The 21,381-nt window shown below is 39.5% G+C and overlaps 1 protein-coding gene across 7 annotated transcripts in view; it reads left to right on the top strand.

Annotated features, from left to right (window-relative positions):
* The window catches only part of LOC140195097 (amyloid beta precursor protein binding family B member 2-like), a 287,117-nt gene that overhangs the window by 187,061 nt on the left and 78,675 nt on the right, over nucleotides 1-21,381 (top strand). For all 7 annotated transcript variants that reach the window (XM_072252813.1, XM_072252811.1, XM_072252814.1 and 4 more), the window contains 2 exons: nucleotides 54-200; nucleotides 3,977-4,104. In XM_072252813.1, the coding sequence (XP_072108914.1) occupies nucleotides 54-200; nucleotides 3,977-4,104 (275 nt within the window). The remainder of the gene's footprint in view (nucleotides 1-53; nucleotides 201-3,976; nucleotides 4,105-21,381) is intronic.

A 21,381-nucleotide genomic window follows, 5' to 3' on the forward strand; every position in this document is an offset into this window, starting at 1 on the left:
ACTAGAAGTCTACAATGCTCTTTTCATTAATTCCCAATTATTTTAAACTGCAGTGTTTTGCTGTGCGTTCCTTGGGCTGGGTGGAAATGGCAGAGGAGGACCTGGCGCCTGGCAAGAGTAGCGTGGCTGTGAACAACTGCATCCGACAACTCTCTTACTGCAAAAATGACATCAGGGACACAGTTGGAATTTGGGGCGAGGTAAGACAGAGTATTGCTTATCACTACTCTTGATAATTGTCCTGACACATTTCAAATTACATTCGGTGACTTCAACCAGGCCTGTTTGAAGAAAACCCTGCCCAGTTATCACCAGCATGTAACCTGTGGCACCAGAGGTCCCAACACACTAGACCACTGCTACACAACGATAAGGAATGCCTATCATTCCTTTCCGAGATGGCATTTTGGCAAGTCCGACCAATTGGTTGTACTCCTGCTGCCAGCATACAGATAGAGCCTGAAGAGCAAGGCTCTCAAGATTAAGACAGCTAAGAGGTGGCTGTGGGAGGCAGGGGAACGGTTCCAGGATTGCCCTGAGTCTGTGGACTGGGCCGTGTTCAAAAACTCATCTGAGGACTTACATGACTGCACCAGAGTTGTGACAGACTCTATGAAAGCAGCTCAGATGAGTGTGTCTCCACAAAATCATTCAGGGTCTGCCCCACTCAGAACCCTGGATGGACTGTGAAATCCAGAATTTGCTGAGAGTCAGATCAGAGGCATTCAAGTCTGGAGACCAAGAATGCTACAAGAGGTGCAGGTATGATCTCCAGAAAGCCATCTCACGGGTGAAATGGAGATTCTAGATGAGATTGGAATCAAAGAAGGATGCTTGACACCTTTGGCAGGATTTGAATGCCATAACCTCCTACAAAGCTAAATCTTGCAACATAGCTTCACTTCCAGTGAACTAAATCTTGCAACATAGCTTCACTTCCAGTGAACTCAATGGCTTCCATGCTCACTTTGACAACCAGAGCATAGAGGAACCATCATGCACCCCCATATCTCCAGATGATCCTTTGGTCTCAGTATCTGAAGATGACATGCAGTCTGCCTTCAAGAGAGTGAATCAGGAAAGCATCCAGTCCAGATGGAGCACCTGGCCGAGTACTGAAGACCTGTACCAACCAATTGTCTGGTGTGTTTATGGATTCTTTAACCTCTCGCTCTGCCACTGTGTGGTACCCTTCTGCTTCAAGGGGGCTTCAGTCGTACTGGTGCCCAAGAAGGGCGTGGTAACCTGCCTAAATGACTGTCGCCCTGTGGCACTTACACCAACAGTGATGAAGTGTTTTGAGAGGCTGGTGCCTATCAGACAAATCAGCTCCTGTCTGATTAGCAGCTTGGGTCTGCTCCATTTTGCCTACTGGGGCAACAGGTTCACAGGAAGTGCCATCTCATTGGCTGTTCACACAACCCTGGAGCATCTGGACAGCAAAGGTGCTCTTTATTGATTTCAGCTCAGCATTTAATACCATCGTCCCTACGAAACTAATCAGTAAACTCCAAGGCCAGGGCCTCAATGCCTCCTTATGCAATTGGATTCTGGATTTCCTCACTTGCAGACCCCAGTGAGTTTGGATTGGTAAAAACATCTTCACAGTGTCCATCAGCACAGGTGCAACACAGGGCAGTGTGCCTAGCCCCTGCTCTACTCACTTTACACCTATGACTGTGTGGCTAAGTACAGCTCCAACACCATAAACAAGCTTGCTGATGACACCACAGTTATGGGCTGTATCAAAGGTGGTGATGAATCTGCATACAGGAGGGAGATTGAAAATTTGGCCGAGTGGTGTAATAACAACAACCTCTCATTCAGTGTCAGCATGACCAAGGTACTGATTGTAGAATTCAGGAGAGGGAAACCAGAGGTCCATGAGGCAGTAATCATCAGAGGATCAGATGTGGAGAGGGTCAGTAACTTTAAACTACTGGGTGTCACTATCTCAGAGGACCCGTCCTGGACCTATCATATAAATGTAATTACAAAGAAAACATGGTGCTGCCAGCAGGTAGAAGGTACAAGTTCCTCAGGACTGGCACCACCAGGTTCAAAAACAGTTACTATCCCTCAGTCATTAGGGTTTTGAAGAGTAGAGAATAACTACACTCATCTATTGAGACGTTCCCACAACCAATTATCTCTTTTATCTTGTTATTTAATGCTCTAGTTATTTATCATGATTTATTTATATTTGCAGTTGCACAGTTTGTTGTCTTCTATGTTCTTGCTCTTTCACCGATCCTGTTTACAGTTACAGTTCTACTGAGTATGCCCGCAGGAAATAGAATCTCACGGTTGTATGTGGCGACATGTCTGTATTCTGCTAATAAACTTTACTTTCAACTTTGAACTTGAGCATTGCCCATTGGTTAGGCTGGACCTTTAAGTGCAGTTCCATTTTCTACATTACAGAAAGGATGAGGAGCTTCTTGAAGTGGATGCAGAAGAGGTTCTCTCGGATGTTGCCTGAGTTAGACAGCATCAGATACAAAGAGAAGTTGAAAGGAATTTGATTATTTTCTCTGGAGCATTGAGAGGTGGTCTTATAGAAATATATAAAAATATGAGAGGTATAGGTAGGGTAGAGTCTTTTTTCCCAGGATGGGAATGTCAGATTCAATAGGGCATAAATTTAAGGGGAGAGAAGAGAAGATTAAAGGAGCTTTGTGAAGTAAGGTTTTTTTTACACAGAATGATCACTGCCTACAAGGCACTGCCATGGAAGGTGGAGGAACTAGATTCCACAGTAATAATTAAGAGACATTTGGAACTGGGACATGAACAGGTGAAGGATACATGGACAGAAACCAAATACAGCAGATTACTTTGGCATCACAGTCAGCACAGAAACTGTGGGCCAATGGAAATGCTCTTGTGTTGTTCTGTTTTATGTAAAGAGCAAAGAAATTTACATTTCTGAACCATGTAGCTTTGAAACCTACAACCTGACAGCCCTCACTAAGCTGTGAGAGGATGTTACATATTTACTGAGCCAAAAAGAAGTTGGGGTAGGATGGAGTTTATGGAGAATATTAAATCTCATGCAGCCTACCTGCTATAACTGGTGCTATGGGGGATAAAGCCAGAGATGGGCAATTAAGTTATGGCTCAGCTGGCAAAACCAAAAGTCTGAAGTAATTTTATTAACAACATACATATATTTCAGCATATACAACCCTGAGATTCACTTTCTTGCAGGCATACTCAAGTCCATTCCAGAATAATAACCATAATAGAATCAATGAACGACTGCACCAACTTTGGCACTCAACCCGTGTGCAAAAGATGACAAACTCTGGAAATACAAAAATAAATAAATATAATAATAAATAAATAAACAATAAATATTAAGAACATGAGATGAAGAGTTCTTGAAATTGAGCCCATTAGTTGTGGCAACATTTCAATGATAGAGCCAGTGAAGTTGAGTGAAGTTTTGGAATGGAATCAAGATGAAGGTAGACACTTTTGGTTTTAATGCAGACTCTTCACTTTGTCATAGGAAACGCGTATTTCCATTTCTCAGAAATTCCCTCCCTGTTCTTGCACGCACTGGGAGTAAACAACTGTCAAAATTTATTAGCTCACGGGTTAAAAATACTGGATTAAAATTCTAAAAGTGACAGGATTGGAACATGAAATTATTTTTAAAAATCTTAATTTGTGGGAAATTGGAAGTAAAAACAGAAAATTCTGGAAACATTCAGCAGGTCAGGCAACATCTGTGGAAAAAGAAATTGGTTGACTTTGGTTAACGTAGTTGTTTTTCAGGTCAGAACATTGTTTCAGTTTCCACAAATGCTGCTTAAATTGCTGAAAGCTCCTTCTTTGGGGGAATTGGTTGGCTGCTTTTTCAATAACTTTAATTCCATTTTCAAATCAGCCATAGAACAACTGGACTTGAAGAAATTAAAGTTCATCTCTATTAACATGGTTGCTAATGATTGATATTATTAAATTTCAGGGTAAGGATATGTACCTCATCCTGGAAAATAACATGCTGGACCTCATTGACCCCATGGATCGTACTGTTCTGCATTCTCAACCGATTGTGAGCATTCGGGTGTGGGGCGTTGGTCGTGACAATGGGCGGTGAGTGACTAATTTTGAAGATGTTTCTGTTGGTGGGTATACAGCACTTAGATCAACCAAGATGAAAAGCATTTATACCTTAATTGTGGTTTCTGTGTGGCATTTCAATTTTGAAAGTTGAGTCAGAAACATTTAAATATTTCAAATGTCAAACTTGTAAATCGTAAAAGGATGATAGTGCAGCCTTCTGAACAAATTCACACAACCAAAAGCATAGTTCTGTGCTTTTTGTAGTTGTGAAATTGATGGTTCACTTAATTTTTTTTTTTGACACGCTTTGTACAAACATGTATTTCTGAGTTGCTCATTTTGTTCATGTTTTTTGCACTGAAGAATCTGAAAATAATAGGCATTTTATCGTTATTACATGGATGCGAATAGTTTATATGATCTGAATGAGTACCTGGAGTCCACATGGGCCATCAATGACTGATCTGATGATTCTTTACTTCCACATTCCTGTGTAAATATTATAACCTTTCATCCCCTTGCCTCTCAAACATCTGTTTTCCACTGCCTTAAAAATATTTGAAGACTTGCTTCCTTAAAGAATGCTTGAAGGAGAGTTCAAATGACTTCATGACTGACTCTCTGAGAGAAAACTGTTATGCCTTATCTCTGTCTTAAATGGGCAGCCACTCATTTTTCAAGATATCTGCTCGTTTTAGATTCTTTCATCAGAGGAAATATCCTCCCTACATCCACTCTGTCAAGATCTTTAATGTTTTAGACAAGATGCCTTCACTGTTCTAAATTCCAGTGAAAATGAATCCAACCTGTTCACCCTTTCTTCATCAGGTAGCCAGCCCATTCCAGGTATTAATTTAGTAAACTTTTTCTGAACTGCTTTCAATGCATTATTGTCTTGCCCTAAATTAGACCAGTCCCATACATAGTGTTCCTTCCAGATGTGTTCCCATCAATGCTTTACATTGATGAAGCCACCAAGATGGCGCTGGCATTATATGGTGACATTTTGCAGACGGCTCACAAAACTACTAGATATGCATCTTCTGAACTGCTGTCACTACAATCTGCAGCCTGTAGTTTCCCTTTAAGAAACGTAGTTTTGAACCATCTAAACACAACGGTACTGTTTATCTTTTTGTACATTGGTTGTTTGTCAGTCTTTCTGTGTAGTTTGACATTGATTTTATTATATTTAGACCATAAGACAAAGGAGCAGAAGTTGGCCATTCGGCCCATCGAGTCTGCTCTGCCATTTTACCATGAGCTGATCCATTCTCCCATTTAGTCCCACTCCCCCACCTTCTCACCATAACCTTTGATACCCTGTATCAATCCCTCCCTTAAATACATCCAGTGACTTGGCCTCCACTGCCGCCCATGGCAACAAATTCCACAGATTCACCACCCTCTGGCTAAAAAAATTCCTTTTCATTTCTGTTCTGAATGGGCACCCTTCACTCCTTAAGTCATGCCCTCTCGTACTAGACTCCCCCATCATGAGAAACAACTTTGCCACATCCACTCTGTCCATGCCTTTCAACATTTGAAATGTTTCTATGAGGTCTCCCCTCATTCTTCTAAACTCCAAGGAATACAGTACAAGAGCGGACAAATGTTCCTCATGTTTTAACCCTCTCATTCCCGCAATCATTCTAGTGAGTCTTCTCTGTACCCTCTCCAACATCAGCACATCCTTTCTTAAATAAGGAGACCAAAACTGCCCACAGAACTCCAAGTGTGGTCTCACCAGCGCCTTATAGAGCCTCAACATCACATCCCTGCTCCTATACTCTATTCCCCTAGAAATGAATGCCAACATTGCATTCGCCTTCTTCACCACCATCTCAACCTGGAGGTTAACCTTAAGGGTATCCTGTACGAGGACTCCCAAGTCCTGTTGCATCTCAGAATTTTGAATTCTCTCCCCATTTAAATAATAGTCTGCTCATTTATTTCTTCTGCCAAAGTGCATAACCACACACTTTCCAACATTGTATTTCATTTGCCACTTCTTTGCCCATTCTTCCAATCTATCCAAGTCTCTCTGCAGACTCTCCGTTTCCTCAGCACTACCGGCCCCTCCACCTATCTTCGTATCATCAGCAAACTTAGCCACAAAACCATCTATTTCATAATCCAAATTGTTGATGTACATTGTAAAAAGAAGCGTCCCCAACACGGACCCCTGTGGAACACCACTGGTAACCGGCAGCCAACCAGAATAGGATCCCTTTATTCCCACTCTCTGTTTCCTGCCAAACAGCCAACGCTGTATCCACGTATTTAACTTTCCCGTAATTCCATGGGCTCTTATCTTGTTAAGTAGCCTCATGTGTGGCACCTTGTCAAAGGCCTTCTGAAAATCCAAATATACAACATCCACTGCATCTCCCTTGTCTAGCCTACTTGTAATTTCCTCAAAAAATTGTAATAGGATTGTCAGGCAGGATTTTCCTTTAAGGAATCCATGCTGAGTTCTGCCTATCTTGTCATATGCCTCCAGGTACTCTGTAACCTCATCCTTGACAATCGACTCTAACAACTTCCCAACCACCAATATCAAGCTAGCAGGTCTATAATTTCCTTTCTGCTTCCTTGTCCCCTTCTTAAATAGCGGAGTGACATTTGCCATCTTCCCATCCTCCAGAACCATGCCAGAATCTATCGACTTTTGAAAGATCATCACTAATGCCTCCGCAATCTCCACAGCTACTTCCTTCAGAACACACGGGTGCATTCCATCTGGTCCAGGAGATTTATCTACCTTTAGACTATTCAGCTTCCTGAGTACTTTCTCCGCCGTACTTGTGACTGCGCACACCTCTCTTCCCTGCCACCCTTCAGTGTCCGGTATACTGCTGATATCTTCCTCAGTGAAGACTGTTGCAAAATACTGGTTCAGTTCCTCCACCATCTCCTTTATCTCCCATTACAATTTCTCCAGCATCATTTTCTTTCGGTCCTATATCTACTCTCACCTGTCTTTTACTCGTTATATACTTGAAAAAGCTTTTAGTATCCTCTTTGATATTATTTGCTAGCTTCCTTTCATAGTTAATCTTTTCCCTCTTAATGACCTTTTTAGTTTCCTTTTGTAAGCTTTTAAAAACTTCCCAATCCTCTGTCTTCCCACTAATTTTTGCTTCCTTTTATGCCCTCTCCTTTGCTTTAACCTTGGCTTTGACTTCTCTTGTCAGCTACGGTTGCATCCTTTTCCATTTGAAAATTTCTTCTTTTTTGGAATATAGCTGTCTTGCACCTTCCTCACTTCTCGCATAAACTCCAGCCACTGCTGCTCTGCTGTCCTTCCCACCAGTATCCCTTTCCAGTCAACTTTGACCAGTTCCTCTCTCATGCCACTATAATTTCCTTTACTCCACTGAAATACCAACACATCAGAATTCGGCTTCTCTTTTTCAAATTTCACAGTGAACTCAATAATGTTATGATCACTGTCTCCTAAGGGTTCCTTCACCTCAATCTCTCTAATCACCTCCGGTTCATTACACGATACCCAATCCAGTACAGCTGATCCCCTAGTGGGCTCAACAACAAGCTGTTCTAAAAAGCCATGTCGCAAACATTCTACAAATTCTCTCTCTTGAGATCCAGTGCCGACCTGAATTTCCCAATCCACTTGCGTGTTAAAATCCCCCACAATTATCATAACACCGCTCTTTTGACAAGCCTTTTCTATTTCCTATTGTAATTTGTAGTCCACAACACTGCTGCTGTTTGGTGGCCTGTATATAACTGCCATCAGGGTCCTTTTACCCCTGCAATTTCTTAGCTCAACCCATAAAGATTCTGCACCCTGCAATCCTATATCACCTCTTTCTAATAATTAAATATAATTTCTTACCAATAAAGCCACGCCTCCCCCTCTGCCTACCTTCCTATCCTTCCGATACACTGTGTATCCTTGGACGTTTGGCTCCCAGAGACATGCATCCTTTAGCCAGGTCTCAGTGATGGCCACAATATCATACCTGCCAATCTGTAGCTGTACGACAAGATCATCCACCTTATTCCTTATGCTGCGTGCATTTAAGTATAAATTTCTTTGTTTTCCTGTGAATACTGCAAGAAAATGAATCTCAAGGTAGTATAGACTGGCGAATATGTACTTTGATAATAAATTAACTTTGAACTCCAGGCTAATCTTCTACAAATTTTGCACTGGGCACACATCTCACTGCATATCTATACTCTGCAATCACTGACCAATCAGGGAAAAATGCTTTAATGAATTTTCCTTGCCAAAATGACAATTCTCTTATTATCCTTCATTGGCTAGATCTTTACCCATTCATTTAACACCTTGTATTCCTTTGTAATCTTGTTATATTCCTATTACAACCTGTTTGGCTAGCAGTATCAGTGTCGTCAGTAAGTTAAATAACAATTCCTTTGGCACCATCACTAATATGAAATGCTGGTGTCCCAGCAGCACTCTCTGACAGCGACTTATTACGAATTTGCTAATTAGAAAGACATTCTATACTGCCAGCCAGCCAATATTTTACCCATGCCAATAATTTACCCCTCAGACCATGAGTTGATTCTTTTTCATTTTCCAATATAACTTTTGATGTGACATCATATCAAGTGCCATTTTTCAAATTTAAGTTTTCTACATTCACTCTTTCACCTTTCTTCATTGTGTTTGTAACTTTAAAGATCTCCAGTAAGTAGGTGAAATGTGGTTTCCTCTTCAAAAACCAGACTGATTTTTGCCTGACTACCTAGAACACTCTACTATAATGTATTTAATAAGAGCATCTTAACGTTTTCCCCGCGATACATATTGTGCTGTTTGGCCTGAATTCTGCCTCCCTTTTGAAACAAATAAATCATATATGCTACTTTTCAATCTAATGGAACCTTCCCTGAGACCAGGGATTATAAAAGTGCAGAAATAATGTAGTTATCTTATTTGCAGAAACATCCTGAAATTTGTTAGTTAACATTCATTCCTCAACTGAAGCTACCAGTTCTGTTTGTGGTTACGATATAGATGTTGGACTCCTTAGAATGGGGAAATGTAGGTTCAGTTCATTGGATTGTCATTCACATTACAAAATAGGTGAGGTTATTTTTATCTCTGCTCCTTGAAATACTATGTTCTTAGTGGGGAAAACAAAGCATGACAGGGATTTCCCGAATTCAGTGCCCTATATGATGAAATAAATGTCAAAGGCAGGTTGGTGCAAGCTGGTTTCTGCTCTGTATTGCTGGTTTGATTTTTCTCTTGGGTCACTGGGAGTCAGAAGTTTGAGGAGTCAGATGTGAGTGATTTGTCACAAATGCTTAATAACATGCATTAAAGTGCCGTTCAATGGACGTAGATCGGTGTTTTGATATGTTGTAATGATGAAAATTAGCTTATCAACAATCATTCTCTTCTACTTTTTATATGGGTTGTAACTCCAGCTGCATGTTACATCTTCCCTTTGGCGCCCAGCTGCCCCTTCCCCATTCTCAGTCAGCATACTCGGTTTTAGATGATAGCTTAATGTCAAAAGCAATTGCTCATTCTTCTGTATGCATTCATCTCTAATCTGGATCAAAGTCTGTGTTGAGGTCTGCAGCTAAAAGCAGAGTCTCCAGTGAATTGAAATTGTATGTGCCGTGTATAGTTAATGAAGCTCCCAAGTATGTTATATTGTCACTGAAGGTCAAATTGGCTCGCCATGTTCTCCTGACATTACTTGAGGTCAAAATTGAGAATTATGGAGTGTAACAGCAGGGTGCACAGCTGAGGAGCCACATAGCCTACACTATTATTTCTTTTGTTCTTAATTTATTCAGGCTAACTTTATTTATTAACTTTTGTTTTGATTTTAGTTAACTCCCATTTCATTACATTACATTAATATGATATGTATTACTAAATATGGATCAGGAAATATAGTGCTATTAAAAAAACCTCTAAGAAGTTTTGTGAAGCTTGCATCTTCTGAATAAATCAGGAAACATTTTGTCTTGGTATATCTTTTGAATGCAATGTTCCACAGGCACTATGTTTATGGTTTACTGAGATTAGATCTTTTTACTGGAACTAGAGGAAAGAATAAAATCTTGCTACATGAATAATGATGAAGCTAGAAATGGCGATTATCAATGATTAAAATGTCTTTTGTTTTAGGATACTTGTACATTGATGTCTGTATATCATCTGGGGTCCAAGTATTTTTAGATGCCTTCATCAGACATTACTCAACATGTACATAAATCAGAATCCTTGAAACATGTTTGATTTTGATTTTCAGTAAGTCATTCAAATCCTATGGTAAATTTTCTTTTAACCTTCATTTTCAAACTTTATAAGGCAAAGCATCTTCCATATATTCATACAAATGAATGTGCATTTCTATTAACACACATAAAAGTTGCTGGTGAACGCAGCAGGCCAGGAAGCATCTCTAGGAAGAGGTACAGTCGATGTTTCGGGCCGAGACCCTTCGTCAGGACTAACTGAAAGAAGAGCTAGTAAGAGATTTGATAGTGGGGGGAGGGGGATCCAAAATGATAGGAGAAGACAGGAGGGGGAGGGATGGAGCCAAGAGCTGGACAGTTAATTGGCAAAAAGGATATGAGAGGATCATGGGACAGGAGGCCTAGGGAGAAAGAAAGGGGGAGGGGGGGGAAACCCAGAGGATGGGCAAGGGATATAGTCAGAGGGACAGAAGGACAAGAAGGAGAGCGAGGGAAAGAATATGTGTATATAAATAAATAACAGATGGGGTACGAGGGGGAGGTGGGGCATTAGCGGAAGTTAGAGAAGTCAATGTTCATGCCATCAGGTTGGAGGCTACCCAGACGGAATATAAGGTGTTGTTCCACCAACCTGAGTGTGGCTTCATCTTTACAGTAGAGGAGGCCGTGGATAGACATATCAGAATGGGAATGGGACGTGGAATTAAAATGTGTGGCCACTGGGAGATCCTGAAACTTTTATGTGTGTTGCTTGAAATTCCAGCATCTGAAGATTTCCTCGTGTCGGTGCATTTCTATTATATTTGATACAAATAGTACAGAGGAGGAGAGAAGAAGGAAAGAAGAATGGCATGGTGATGTCTGAGAATTATTTGATTGCCAATATAAATATATACATAGAATTTGAACTACAGTGCCTATAAAAGGTATTCATGCCCCCCCCCCCGGAAGTTTTCACATTTTATTGTTTTACAACATTGAATCACAGTGGATTTAATTTGGTTTCTTCGTCACCTTCATGTGAAAGTGAAAACAGATCTCTACAAAGTGATCTACATTAATTACAAATATAAACCACGTATTGATTGCATAATTACACACCCCCTTTAAGTCAGTGTTTGTAGAAGTACCTTTGGCAGCAATTATAGCCTTGAGTCTGTGTGGATAGGTCTCTATTAGCTTTGCACATCTGGACCTACAATCTTTCCCCATTTTTCTTTACAAATCCAGCTACAAATTCTCAATTGGATTGAGGTCTGGACTGTGACTTGGCCACTCCAGGACATTAACTTTGTTGGTTTTGACTATTCCTGTGAAGCTTTGGCTTTTTGTTTAGGTTTATTGTCTTGCTGGAAAACAAATCTTCTCCCAAATCGCAGTTCTCTTGCAGACTGCATCAGGTTTTCCTCCAAGATTTCCCTGTATTTTGCTGCATTCATTTTACCCTCTACCTTCACAAGCCTTCCAGGGTCTATTGCAATGAAGCAACCCCATAGCATGTTGCAGTCACCAGCATACTTTGCAGTAGGGATGGTGTATTTTTGATGATGTGCGATTTTTTTGGTATATGCCAAATATTGTGTTTAGTCTAATGGCCAAAAAGCTCAATTTTGGTTTCATCAGACCACAGAACCTTCTTCCAGCTGACTTCAGACTCTCATACGCCCTCTGGCAAACTCTAGCTGAGATTTCATGTGAGTTTTTTTTAACAGTGGCTTTCTCTTTGCCTCTCTCCCAGAAAGCTGTGACAGGTGAAGCACCCAGGCAACAGCTGTTGTATGTACAGTCTCTCCCATCTTAGCCACTGAAGCTTTTAACTCCACTACAGCTGTCATAGGTCTCTTGGTGGTCTCCCTTTCTAGTTCCCTTCTTGTACAGTCACAATTTTTGAAGATGGCCTGCTCTAGGCAGATTTACAGCTGTGCCATGTTCTTTCCATTTCTTGATTGACTAACTTGTACTCCAAAGGATATTCAGTGACTTGGAAATTTTCTTGTATCCATCTCCTGTTTTGTGCTTTTCAATAACCCTTTTGTGGAGTTGATTGGAGTATTCTTTTGTCTTCATGGTGTGCTTTTTTGTCAGGATACTGACTCACCAGTGGCTGGACCTTCCAGATTCATGTGTATTTTTACTACAATAAATTGAAGCATGTTACAATAAATTGAATGCACACAAGTCTCCAAAAACAGATCTCCATTTAACTAATTACATGATTTCAAAAACCATTTGGCTGCACCAGTGATGATTTGGTGTGTCATATTAAAAGAGATGAACACTTATGCAATGAATTATTTTGTATTTTGCATTTGTAATTACTTTAGATCACTTTGTAGAGATTTTTTTTCACTTTGAAATGGAAGAGTCTTTTTCTGTTGATCAGTGTCAAAAAAGCCATATTAAATCCACTGTGATTCAATGTTGTAAAACAATATGACATGAAAACTTTCAAGGTGGGGTGAATACTTTTTGTAGGCACTGTATGCGTTTAATATTGGAATGGATAATTTGGTTGGATTGCATTCTAAGTTGCTAAGGAAAGTGTCATTGACATTCACATTGCAGATTTCTGCCTAGTTTTTCAATTCTTTGCAATAACACAGGCTGGAGGATATTAAATATGTATCCTTGATTTTTTTAAGCTTTAACCCTCACAATTGTACGGGAATTGACTATATGTTGGTTGCGCTAAAAAGTTGACAGTATTTCTGAAATTTGACAACGGAGCATTATTAATGTTGTAGTATTTCCACTACTTAGTAGAAGGACATTACTGTACAGGTAGATTACATTTAATGTAACAAATAACAAGTTAACTTTGTTTGAAGTTTCCAAAGGACATATGCCTGCTTAGATACCCAGGAAACGCATTTCAATTTAATTAGACATTTTGAAGTGTGATATACGGAGAGCACCATACACTCTGTATCTGGCTTGTGAATGCACTAAAAACAATAGCAAAAACTTTTATCATTTCTCATCCTAGGGCATAGTGGCTGACTATTTCAGAGATAGATGAAAAATTTCTTCATGCTGTAAAGCTGAGTATCTGGAATTCTTTACATAAAAGCTGTATTTCTTCAGATATCTACACTTAAGACTGAGATTGATAGATTTCTCGACACTGTGGGAATTGTTCAGAGTAGAAGATCGGCCATGAACTTTTATAATGTAGGAACAAGCTCAAAGGCTGGTATGACCTACTCCTGCATTTTATATTTTATGTATCATGAAAATGTCGAATATTTTCGCAAATGATAAAGGTTACAGTTGACTTTATTGAGCTTGCCGATCATTATATCTCACTGATAATCTATCATTGCATCTTCAACTTGCTCTTTAGTTATTGATGTTTAAAAGAACTTATTATTCCAGTTTCTCAGATAATTGGAGCAGAATAAATGAATTTGTGTGAGTGTTGAGCATTAATTTGAGTTTGACTGATCTGGGAATGTGGAAATTATACAAAATATAAGACTTGTGTTATAACTAGTTTATCATCATATGCCTGCTGATAATGATAGAGTGATGAGCGTGATAACAGTGAAAATGCATTTTAATGATGCCAATGTTGGTTTTCAACTTGTTTTCATGTTGGGTATATATCAGTAGCCTAATGTCTAATGACTTTCATTAAATTGAGCTCTACATAAATTTATTTGCATTGTAGATCATTTCATGCCACTGAACACTGAATGGGTTGTAGGTAAGTCCAATTGTAATGATGGACTATTTAGCCATGTAATCCAGTTTAAAAATATAAAAGTGTGGATAGAAATGGTCAGAGTCTCAAGTACATGATAATTCCTGGGCTTCAATACAGGTTTGCCCCGCCATCCGAAGGTAGAGCGTTCCTATGAAACGGTTCGTAAGCCAGAATGTTGTAAAGCGAAGAAGCAATCACCATTTATTTATATGGGAAAAATTCGTGAGCGTTCACAGACCCAAAAATAACCTACTAAATCATGCCAAATAACACATAAAACCTAAAATAACAGTAACATATAGTAAAAACAGGAATGATATGGTAAATACACAGCCTATATAAATTAGAAATACTTTTCCACAACGATTGCCTGCACTATTCTCCGTAGCGAAAATCTCACGCAAGCGCCATCAACAAAAACACGGCGCAAGTGCTCTCGGCAGAAAATCTTACGCAAGCGCTGTTGGCAAAACACTCTCTCCAATAACCTTTAGGCTATGAAGCTCCCAAATTATACCAAATAACACGTAGAAATATACAGCCGATATAAAGTAGAAATAATGTATGTACAGTGTAGTATCACTTACTGGAATTGGGACAGCGCTAAGCACGCTGATGATAGTGTGTTAGGCTGAGTCGTTGCAGGTTGGGGTGGTGCAGTGGCCCCCACCCCTCCAGGCAGCGACCCAATACCAATCCGCGAAGCATACAGGGGTACAGCGGTAGCCGGGAGCCAGGCGGCACCTAATTAATTAGCATGTTTATTTCGGCTTTTTTCTTAAAGATATGCTGTGTGCCTCCCGGTTTCCGCTGCATTCTCCGCGAATCGGCATCTGTCTGGGGCCGGGGGGTTGGGGTGGTGGGACACTGTGGTGTCATCTCGTCGTCTGTTTCCATTAGGGCAGGCAGCTCATCTTCTCCTATGACTTCCCGCCTCAATGTCGAAGGTCGAGGTTCATTGTCTGCTGTGGCTGATGTGGAAGGCTTGCTTGACTGCTGAACCTCGCGCATTTTTCTATCATACAGTTCTTTGTAAACACTCAAACCATCCTGCAAATATGCCCTAATCCTACGTACCCTTTCAAAATTAAAGTCGTACTTTATCATTACTCATTCGGTTTCGATTGTTATCCTTTCCTCTTCCAATTGCATCAGCTCTTCATCTATGAGTTCTTGGTCATGGGATGCCAAAACCTCTTCAACATCATCTTCGTCAACTTCCACAAGCCAAGCTCGCTTTGTCCTTCCTTCGTTCACCACAATCGAAACGCTTAATTATGTCTAGTTTTACGCTAAGTGTAACACCCTTACGAGCTCTTTTAGGCTTTTCCAATACCTTAGAACTCATCTTGCAAACGGCTGCTCACGGGCACGTGTTTAAGCAATGCTGGCTAGAATGCAGTTCTGAATCCAGGGAGAGCGGCTGCTGGGGGCATGCACTGCTTTTTATTGCGCGCTGATTTTTTTTCGTGCACTGCTTTTTTCGCGCCCTGCCTTTTTTCGTAACGGTGAAAACACCTTCTGTTAGCGAAAACAGGGAACTAATGTAGGTCTTTCATAACAGTGAGGTTTTGTAAAGCGAACTTTCGAAAAGCGGGGTCACCTGTAATTTATCCAGACGCCTTGGGAGTGTGATTGTATGGTCTACATTTTCTTCAGTAATTTTACAGCCATTGACAAGGTCTCGTTTGTCCAAAAGGTTAAGTTCATCAAATCTAGGGCAAGTCGACAAAATGGATACAAACTGTTAGTAGACAGTTATTTGCAAAATTGGAAGTCTGTGACCAATGGTGTATGTTTTTGGTGCATATGAATCTAAGAGAGATGGTTAGTAAGTTTTTAGATAACACAAATTGCCGTGAGGAGTATCATTTTAAGCTAGAGGAGAATGTTGACGAGTTGGTAAAGGGGTAGAGCAATGACAGACGAAATTTAATCCTGATGAGTGTGAGATGATGCATTTTGGTAGGGCTGCTAACCCGAGCACATACACAGTAAATCGTAGAATCCAAGGAGCAGCAGGACCTTGGTGTAAAAGTCAAAGGATCTCTGAAAGTGGTAAGATGTTTAAGAAGGCACATGGGATACACATTCCATGCCATTGCTAATGAAGGCAAGATCAGGGAGGTTAAGGCCACACCAGAAGTGCTGGTGCCATGTTATGAAGTGATTGCACTGGAGGAGATGTTGAGGAAATTCATGAGAATGTACTCTGTGTTGGGGGTTTTCAATTATGAGGGGAGACAGGAAAAGCCATACTTATTTTCCTTGGACTGCATGAGACTGAAGCGGGATTTGATTGAACCTACAGAAGTAGGAGGGAATAAGTTTATGGGCTAAGATGTTTCTAAGGGAATAAAACTTTCTTTTTTATTCAATGGTGGTTGGAATCTAGAACTTATTATCTAAGGAGCTTGTAAGGCAGAAATTCTCACGACATTTAAGAAATATTTGGATGAGTCCTTGAATTGCCATGGTATTGAAGGCTATGTTTAAATGCTGAAAATGGGATTAGTATATGTGAGTACTTGGTAATGACCCCATATTGTGGGCCAAATGCCTGTTTCCCTGCTCTTAAGTTCAACGAATCAGTGACTATGTTAAATAAATGAGGTTGGATAAAACCTACTGTAGAATATTTATGCCTGGTCACTTCATATTGAATCTCCTTTTTGTCCCAGACATTCTTGTGTTACAGCATTAGTCTGACTGATGACTACGAAGCTTTTCAGTGCTGTGGGCACTTGTAACAACTGCTTGATTGCTTGTCAAATCCTGTCATGGTAAAATTCAGCACAATAAGCTGGGCTCAGCAGGTGCTAAACCTTTTGTGTGTTCATAGTGTTGGTTGATTTCCAGCTGAAGTCTTTACCCTTGCCCTGTAATGGATTGGAACAGTCATTCCTGTTTATATTCAGTTTACCAACACAGTGCAAGTGTGTAATCAAAACAAGTGTGTTAACACATTCCCATCAACATGCATGGGAAACATTTTCTATCACATAATGTACATAGCAGTTAATTTTCCGCACGACACTGCACTATCATCAGCAAAACTAAAGGTTGTCTGAAGGTGAAGTGTTTTAAGTAATGAGCATGCAGTTGGACGAAGATAAACAAATGGAATTCAGTCCTCAATTTATACCCAGCATCTCTTTTGTGCGGAAAAAATAAATCTGGCATATTCGTAGTGAAAAAAAGCAAGCCTATCTGAGAAATAAAATTATTTGGAACACAGGCTGGTGTGTGGAGAAAAGTTGGAGGTTTATGTAAGCACTTTTGTTCGGATGAGATATTCACTGTATGACTGTGTGGCTATCTTGTTGTAGGTGTGGGAGATAAGGGTTTAAAATCGTACAATATTACGAAATTTAGCAATGAATGATCAAAAGTTCATAAACGAAAAAACTGAGAATAAATTAACAAGGACTCTGGTGGGGGGGGATAACTTCTTACTCGAAGAAGGATGACAGTGGGAGGAATAAATTGGGGCAATGTAAAAAACAACACAAAAAATTACAACGGTGATTGAAGAATATTGTAACACCTTCACTGCAGAAGATACAAGTGTAGCAGATACCAAGGATTTATTGACCATGAGTATGTTGTCATTAATGTCGAAATAAAGAAAGTACTGAATATGTTAAAGGAGCTAAACCCAGACAAATGCCGTGAAAGCCTGCTTCCCAGAAATCTGAAGCAGTTTCTGTAGACAAGGGGTACTTTAGTGATAACTTTCCAGCACTCTTTTCATTCGGGATCAGTCCTACCAGGTTGGAAAATAGCAAAGGCAGCACTGTTATTTAAAAAAGGAGGAATAAATAAATTGTGTCATTAGGCTGACATCTGTGGTTGACAAGAAACTTGAATCCTTAATTAACGACATTGTGATTTTCTGCACAACTTGTACAATATGATTAGGAAGAATGAACATGCTTTTAAGAAAGAAAAATCCTGTTTTCTGGAAATGTAATGTGCAGGATTTTTGATTTTCAAATGTCACTTGATAAAGTAGCTTGCATAAGAAAGGGGCTAGTGACTTACAAATCTGTTAGAGAATATAATTTAAAAATACTTAAGCCCAGATATTTCTTCCAGAACAAAAAAATTATGTAACTAAAGCAGCCTTGTTGCCTGGCCAGCAAATCATGTACAGCTAGAGCATTTACTGAGCCAGACCTTATGACAAAGTCCTATCTGAGCCAACTACAAATGATTCACAAGAACATGCACCTGAGCAGAGACCTTTCAGGGTTGGCTACCATGAACTCTGGTAAATCTCTATCATTTAATCAGAGAGCAGGAATAAAAAGATCATTTTCAAATATAAGTGGGCTGCTGCAAGACCCAGGATATTCACAATTTATCGTGGACTTAGATGAAAAGATAGATTAAAAGTGTTCAAGTTTGCCAACAATTTCATGCTGAGAGTGAAGATGAATCATAGGGAAGATGCAGAGGTTAATTGTGAAATGAAAAGGGTGGTACGGAATGTTACAAAGCACAAGATTAGGTTCTTTAGCTCTTTAAACATTAAAAAACTAGTAAATTTTGGTGTTCAGAAGTTCATGAGATGCAGAAAGTAAACTTGCACATACAGCAAAAGAATTTGGAAGGCAAATTATATTTTAGCCTTCATTATAAGCTGGTTGGAAAACAAATGTAAGAAAGTTCTAAGATTTATAGGGTTTCAAAGTAACTGCATTTAGAGTATTGTGTGCACTTTTGGACTTAAAAAAAGAATTTATTTGGAGTTGGTTCCGTGCAGATGCACCCAGTGAATCCTCAGTTGAGGGTTTGTCCTGTAAGAAAAGATGGTGTACAATTAGCTAGTGCTCTTTGGAGTTTACAAGAATGTGGATTAACTCATTGAGATGAGCATAATATTGAAAAGAATTGATATGGCAGATGCTACACAGTTGTTTCCTCTGCTTGGAGATTCTAATGTTATGGTTTTCAGTCTCAATTTAAGCGCCTGACATTTGGCAGCAAGATGAGGGGAAATTTATTTACAGATGGTCTAAGTCTCTGAACATTTCAGCCTTGGGACCATGGATGTCCAGTCATTAAGTATATGTTCAAGGCTGAGATGATGGATTTTGGACATAAAGTGAATTAGAAGATATGATGATTGGCCAAGGAATCAAACTTTGGGAACAGGATCAGCGTTGATTTAATTGAGCATTTGTGGAGAGGGAGAGGTGAGGGAAAACCAAGTTTTTATATCTATGTACTTAATTAGGGAAAAAAAAACAACAAGATTTTTATTGTGGATATAAAATGGGTGCAGAAAAAAGAAAGATAAATAGTTGATATCTCAACTCCACTTACATTATTTTTGAATGAATTATTTTACTTCCTCAATTAATAACTAGTCAGTTGCTCTACTCATCTGAGTTTAATCAAACCTTCAGCAATGTGGTTATTGTCGTGATAATTAATTAGCTAAATCTATAGAGGGCTATGTTGCTTATGCTGTAAAGTCTACACTGTGCTATCAGTTGACACCTTAATTTATTTATACAGATGTATACCTGTACCCACCAGGTTCTTCTTTAGTTTAACTGAACAAAAGTTGGCACAAGACTTCAACATCTTTTAGTTTTATTGCTTTTTTTGTTGCTGGTTTTGCAAGGATTTCTGTCCAGTTTAATACTCAAGTCCTTTGGTTTTTCATGTAGATTTCCAAACTTCGAGTCTTCGCCAACTCAACAGTGTTAACTGCTTAATCTTAAACATCCTAGTCAGGAGAAAAATGTTTGCTGCTAAGTCATCGGAAAATATTTCTGCTGATGAGAAGCCATTTCTCTTTTACTGTGTGCTGACAACTGACACAGTACCTTTATGTGTCAGCTGTTTTTTATGATCTGTTTCAAATGTGTCATATTGCAGTTAATCATATATCCCCTCAGGTCTCATTCGACATAATGTGTATAACCTACCTGTAAAAGTATTGGCCCCCAATGACCTGAGAAAATATAGACAGCTCAAATTGTAAATGTTTTGGAGTAATGATGTGTGATGCACATCTTGCTTGTTTCGAAAGTAGTTAATAGGTTAATGATGCAGGTGCTCGTTCCCATTCTTTATTAAGGTGTAAAATTCCATTTTGTATAGCAGTATTTTGCAGCACAAAAAAAAAACAAATTTTCTTTTATTTTAATTCTCGGTTTTGTACAATTAACATTTTTCTGAATTTGTTGAGACTCTTGGCTCTCCACATTGAATATTTTGCACTTTATCAAAAATTAAAATTGGTCTCAAAGGTAAAACTCATAGAAGATATAATCAAAATGATTTAGATTCCGTCTTCTTCTTAAGCCCATCACCCAGCAACTCACCAGAGTCCTCACTCCTGGCCGAAAGCTGGTCGGCCCTGTGGCTCCTGCTTTCACCACAGGAGTTCTAAGCAAAGATCCTTCCCCTCCCAGGGACGAGGTCTTTGGAGCCTCTGTTGGCGTTTCTGTCGCACTGGGTGTTCACAGGCTGGGGTTGCTAGACCCACCCCCAACACTCCTCCTTTCACAGTCGGGCTTGGGACTACCATGGCGGATATGTTCCCTGTATTTATTTTGAAGTGCAGCTGTAAATAAAGATTGGAATAGAGTTGCTAGAAAGTTGTTGTTACTCTGGAAGTAAAGCAACTATGTATTCTTGTTGGTGCCAGTGTTGTAATTGTTAAGTTTCAGATTAAAAGGAAAAGGCAGTGAAGAGGCCTTTTTAATTTCTGCGCTCTCTCATCTTAATAACGGTGATGATGAATATATTTCAATGTCAATTATATTCTTCTGGCAACACTTTTGAGTGTGGTGCTTTGGGTTTTACCTAGGCTGCTGTCAATCACATATCTCTTCTGCTCTTCAAAATCTCTGTGACAATAGTTCCATGCTAAGCCATTAAACTTCTAAAATTCAAAACTCTTTTGTTGTCTGCTGTACCATTAATAAATAAACATCTGCACCAGATTGTCTAATCTAAATTTGCTTTGAAGATGAAAATTCGAAATGGACTGCTCCTGTGCTCTTTTTTAAGGAAATGTGTTGTTCTAGCACAGCTATTCAGATTTGTAACACATGGGGTAATCTCTGATACTTTCTTATTTGGAAATGGCAGATACAGTGACGATCTATGAACCTCCTGGCGTGCAAGTGGATAATAACTTGGTGTAAAATCGCCAATGGAAGTATGTCTGTAACATATGAGATGTGATTTTTTTTGGTTGCTCAGTTAAATTCATCCAGTTGAAGATTATAGTTGAGCCAAAGAATTGATAGCTTATACAAGTGAAATACTGTCCCCTGACCAGACCCAAATGTTCAACGTTCAAAGTAAATTTATTTCAAAGTATGTCAGCATATACTACCCTGAGATTCATTTTCTTG

This window comes from Mobula birostris, chromosome 3 (assembly GCF_030028105.1).
Source record: "Mobula birostris isolate sMobBir1 chromosome 3, sMobBir1.hap1, whole genome shotgun sequence".
NCBI lineage: Eukaryota > Metazoa > Chordata > Chondrichthyes > Myliobatiformes > Myliobatidae > Mobula > Mobula birostris.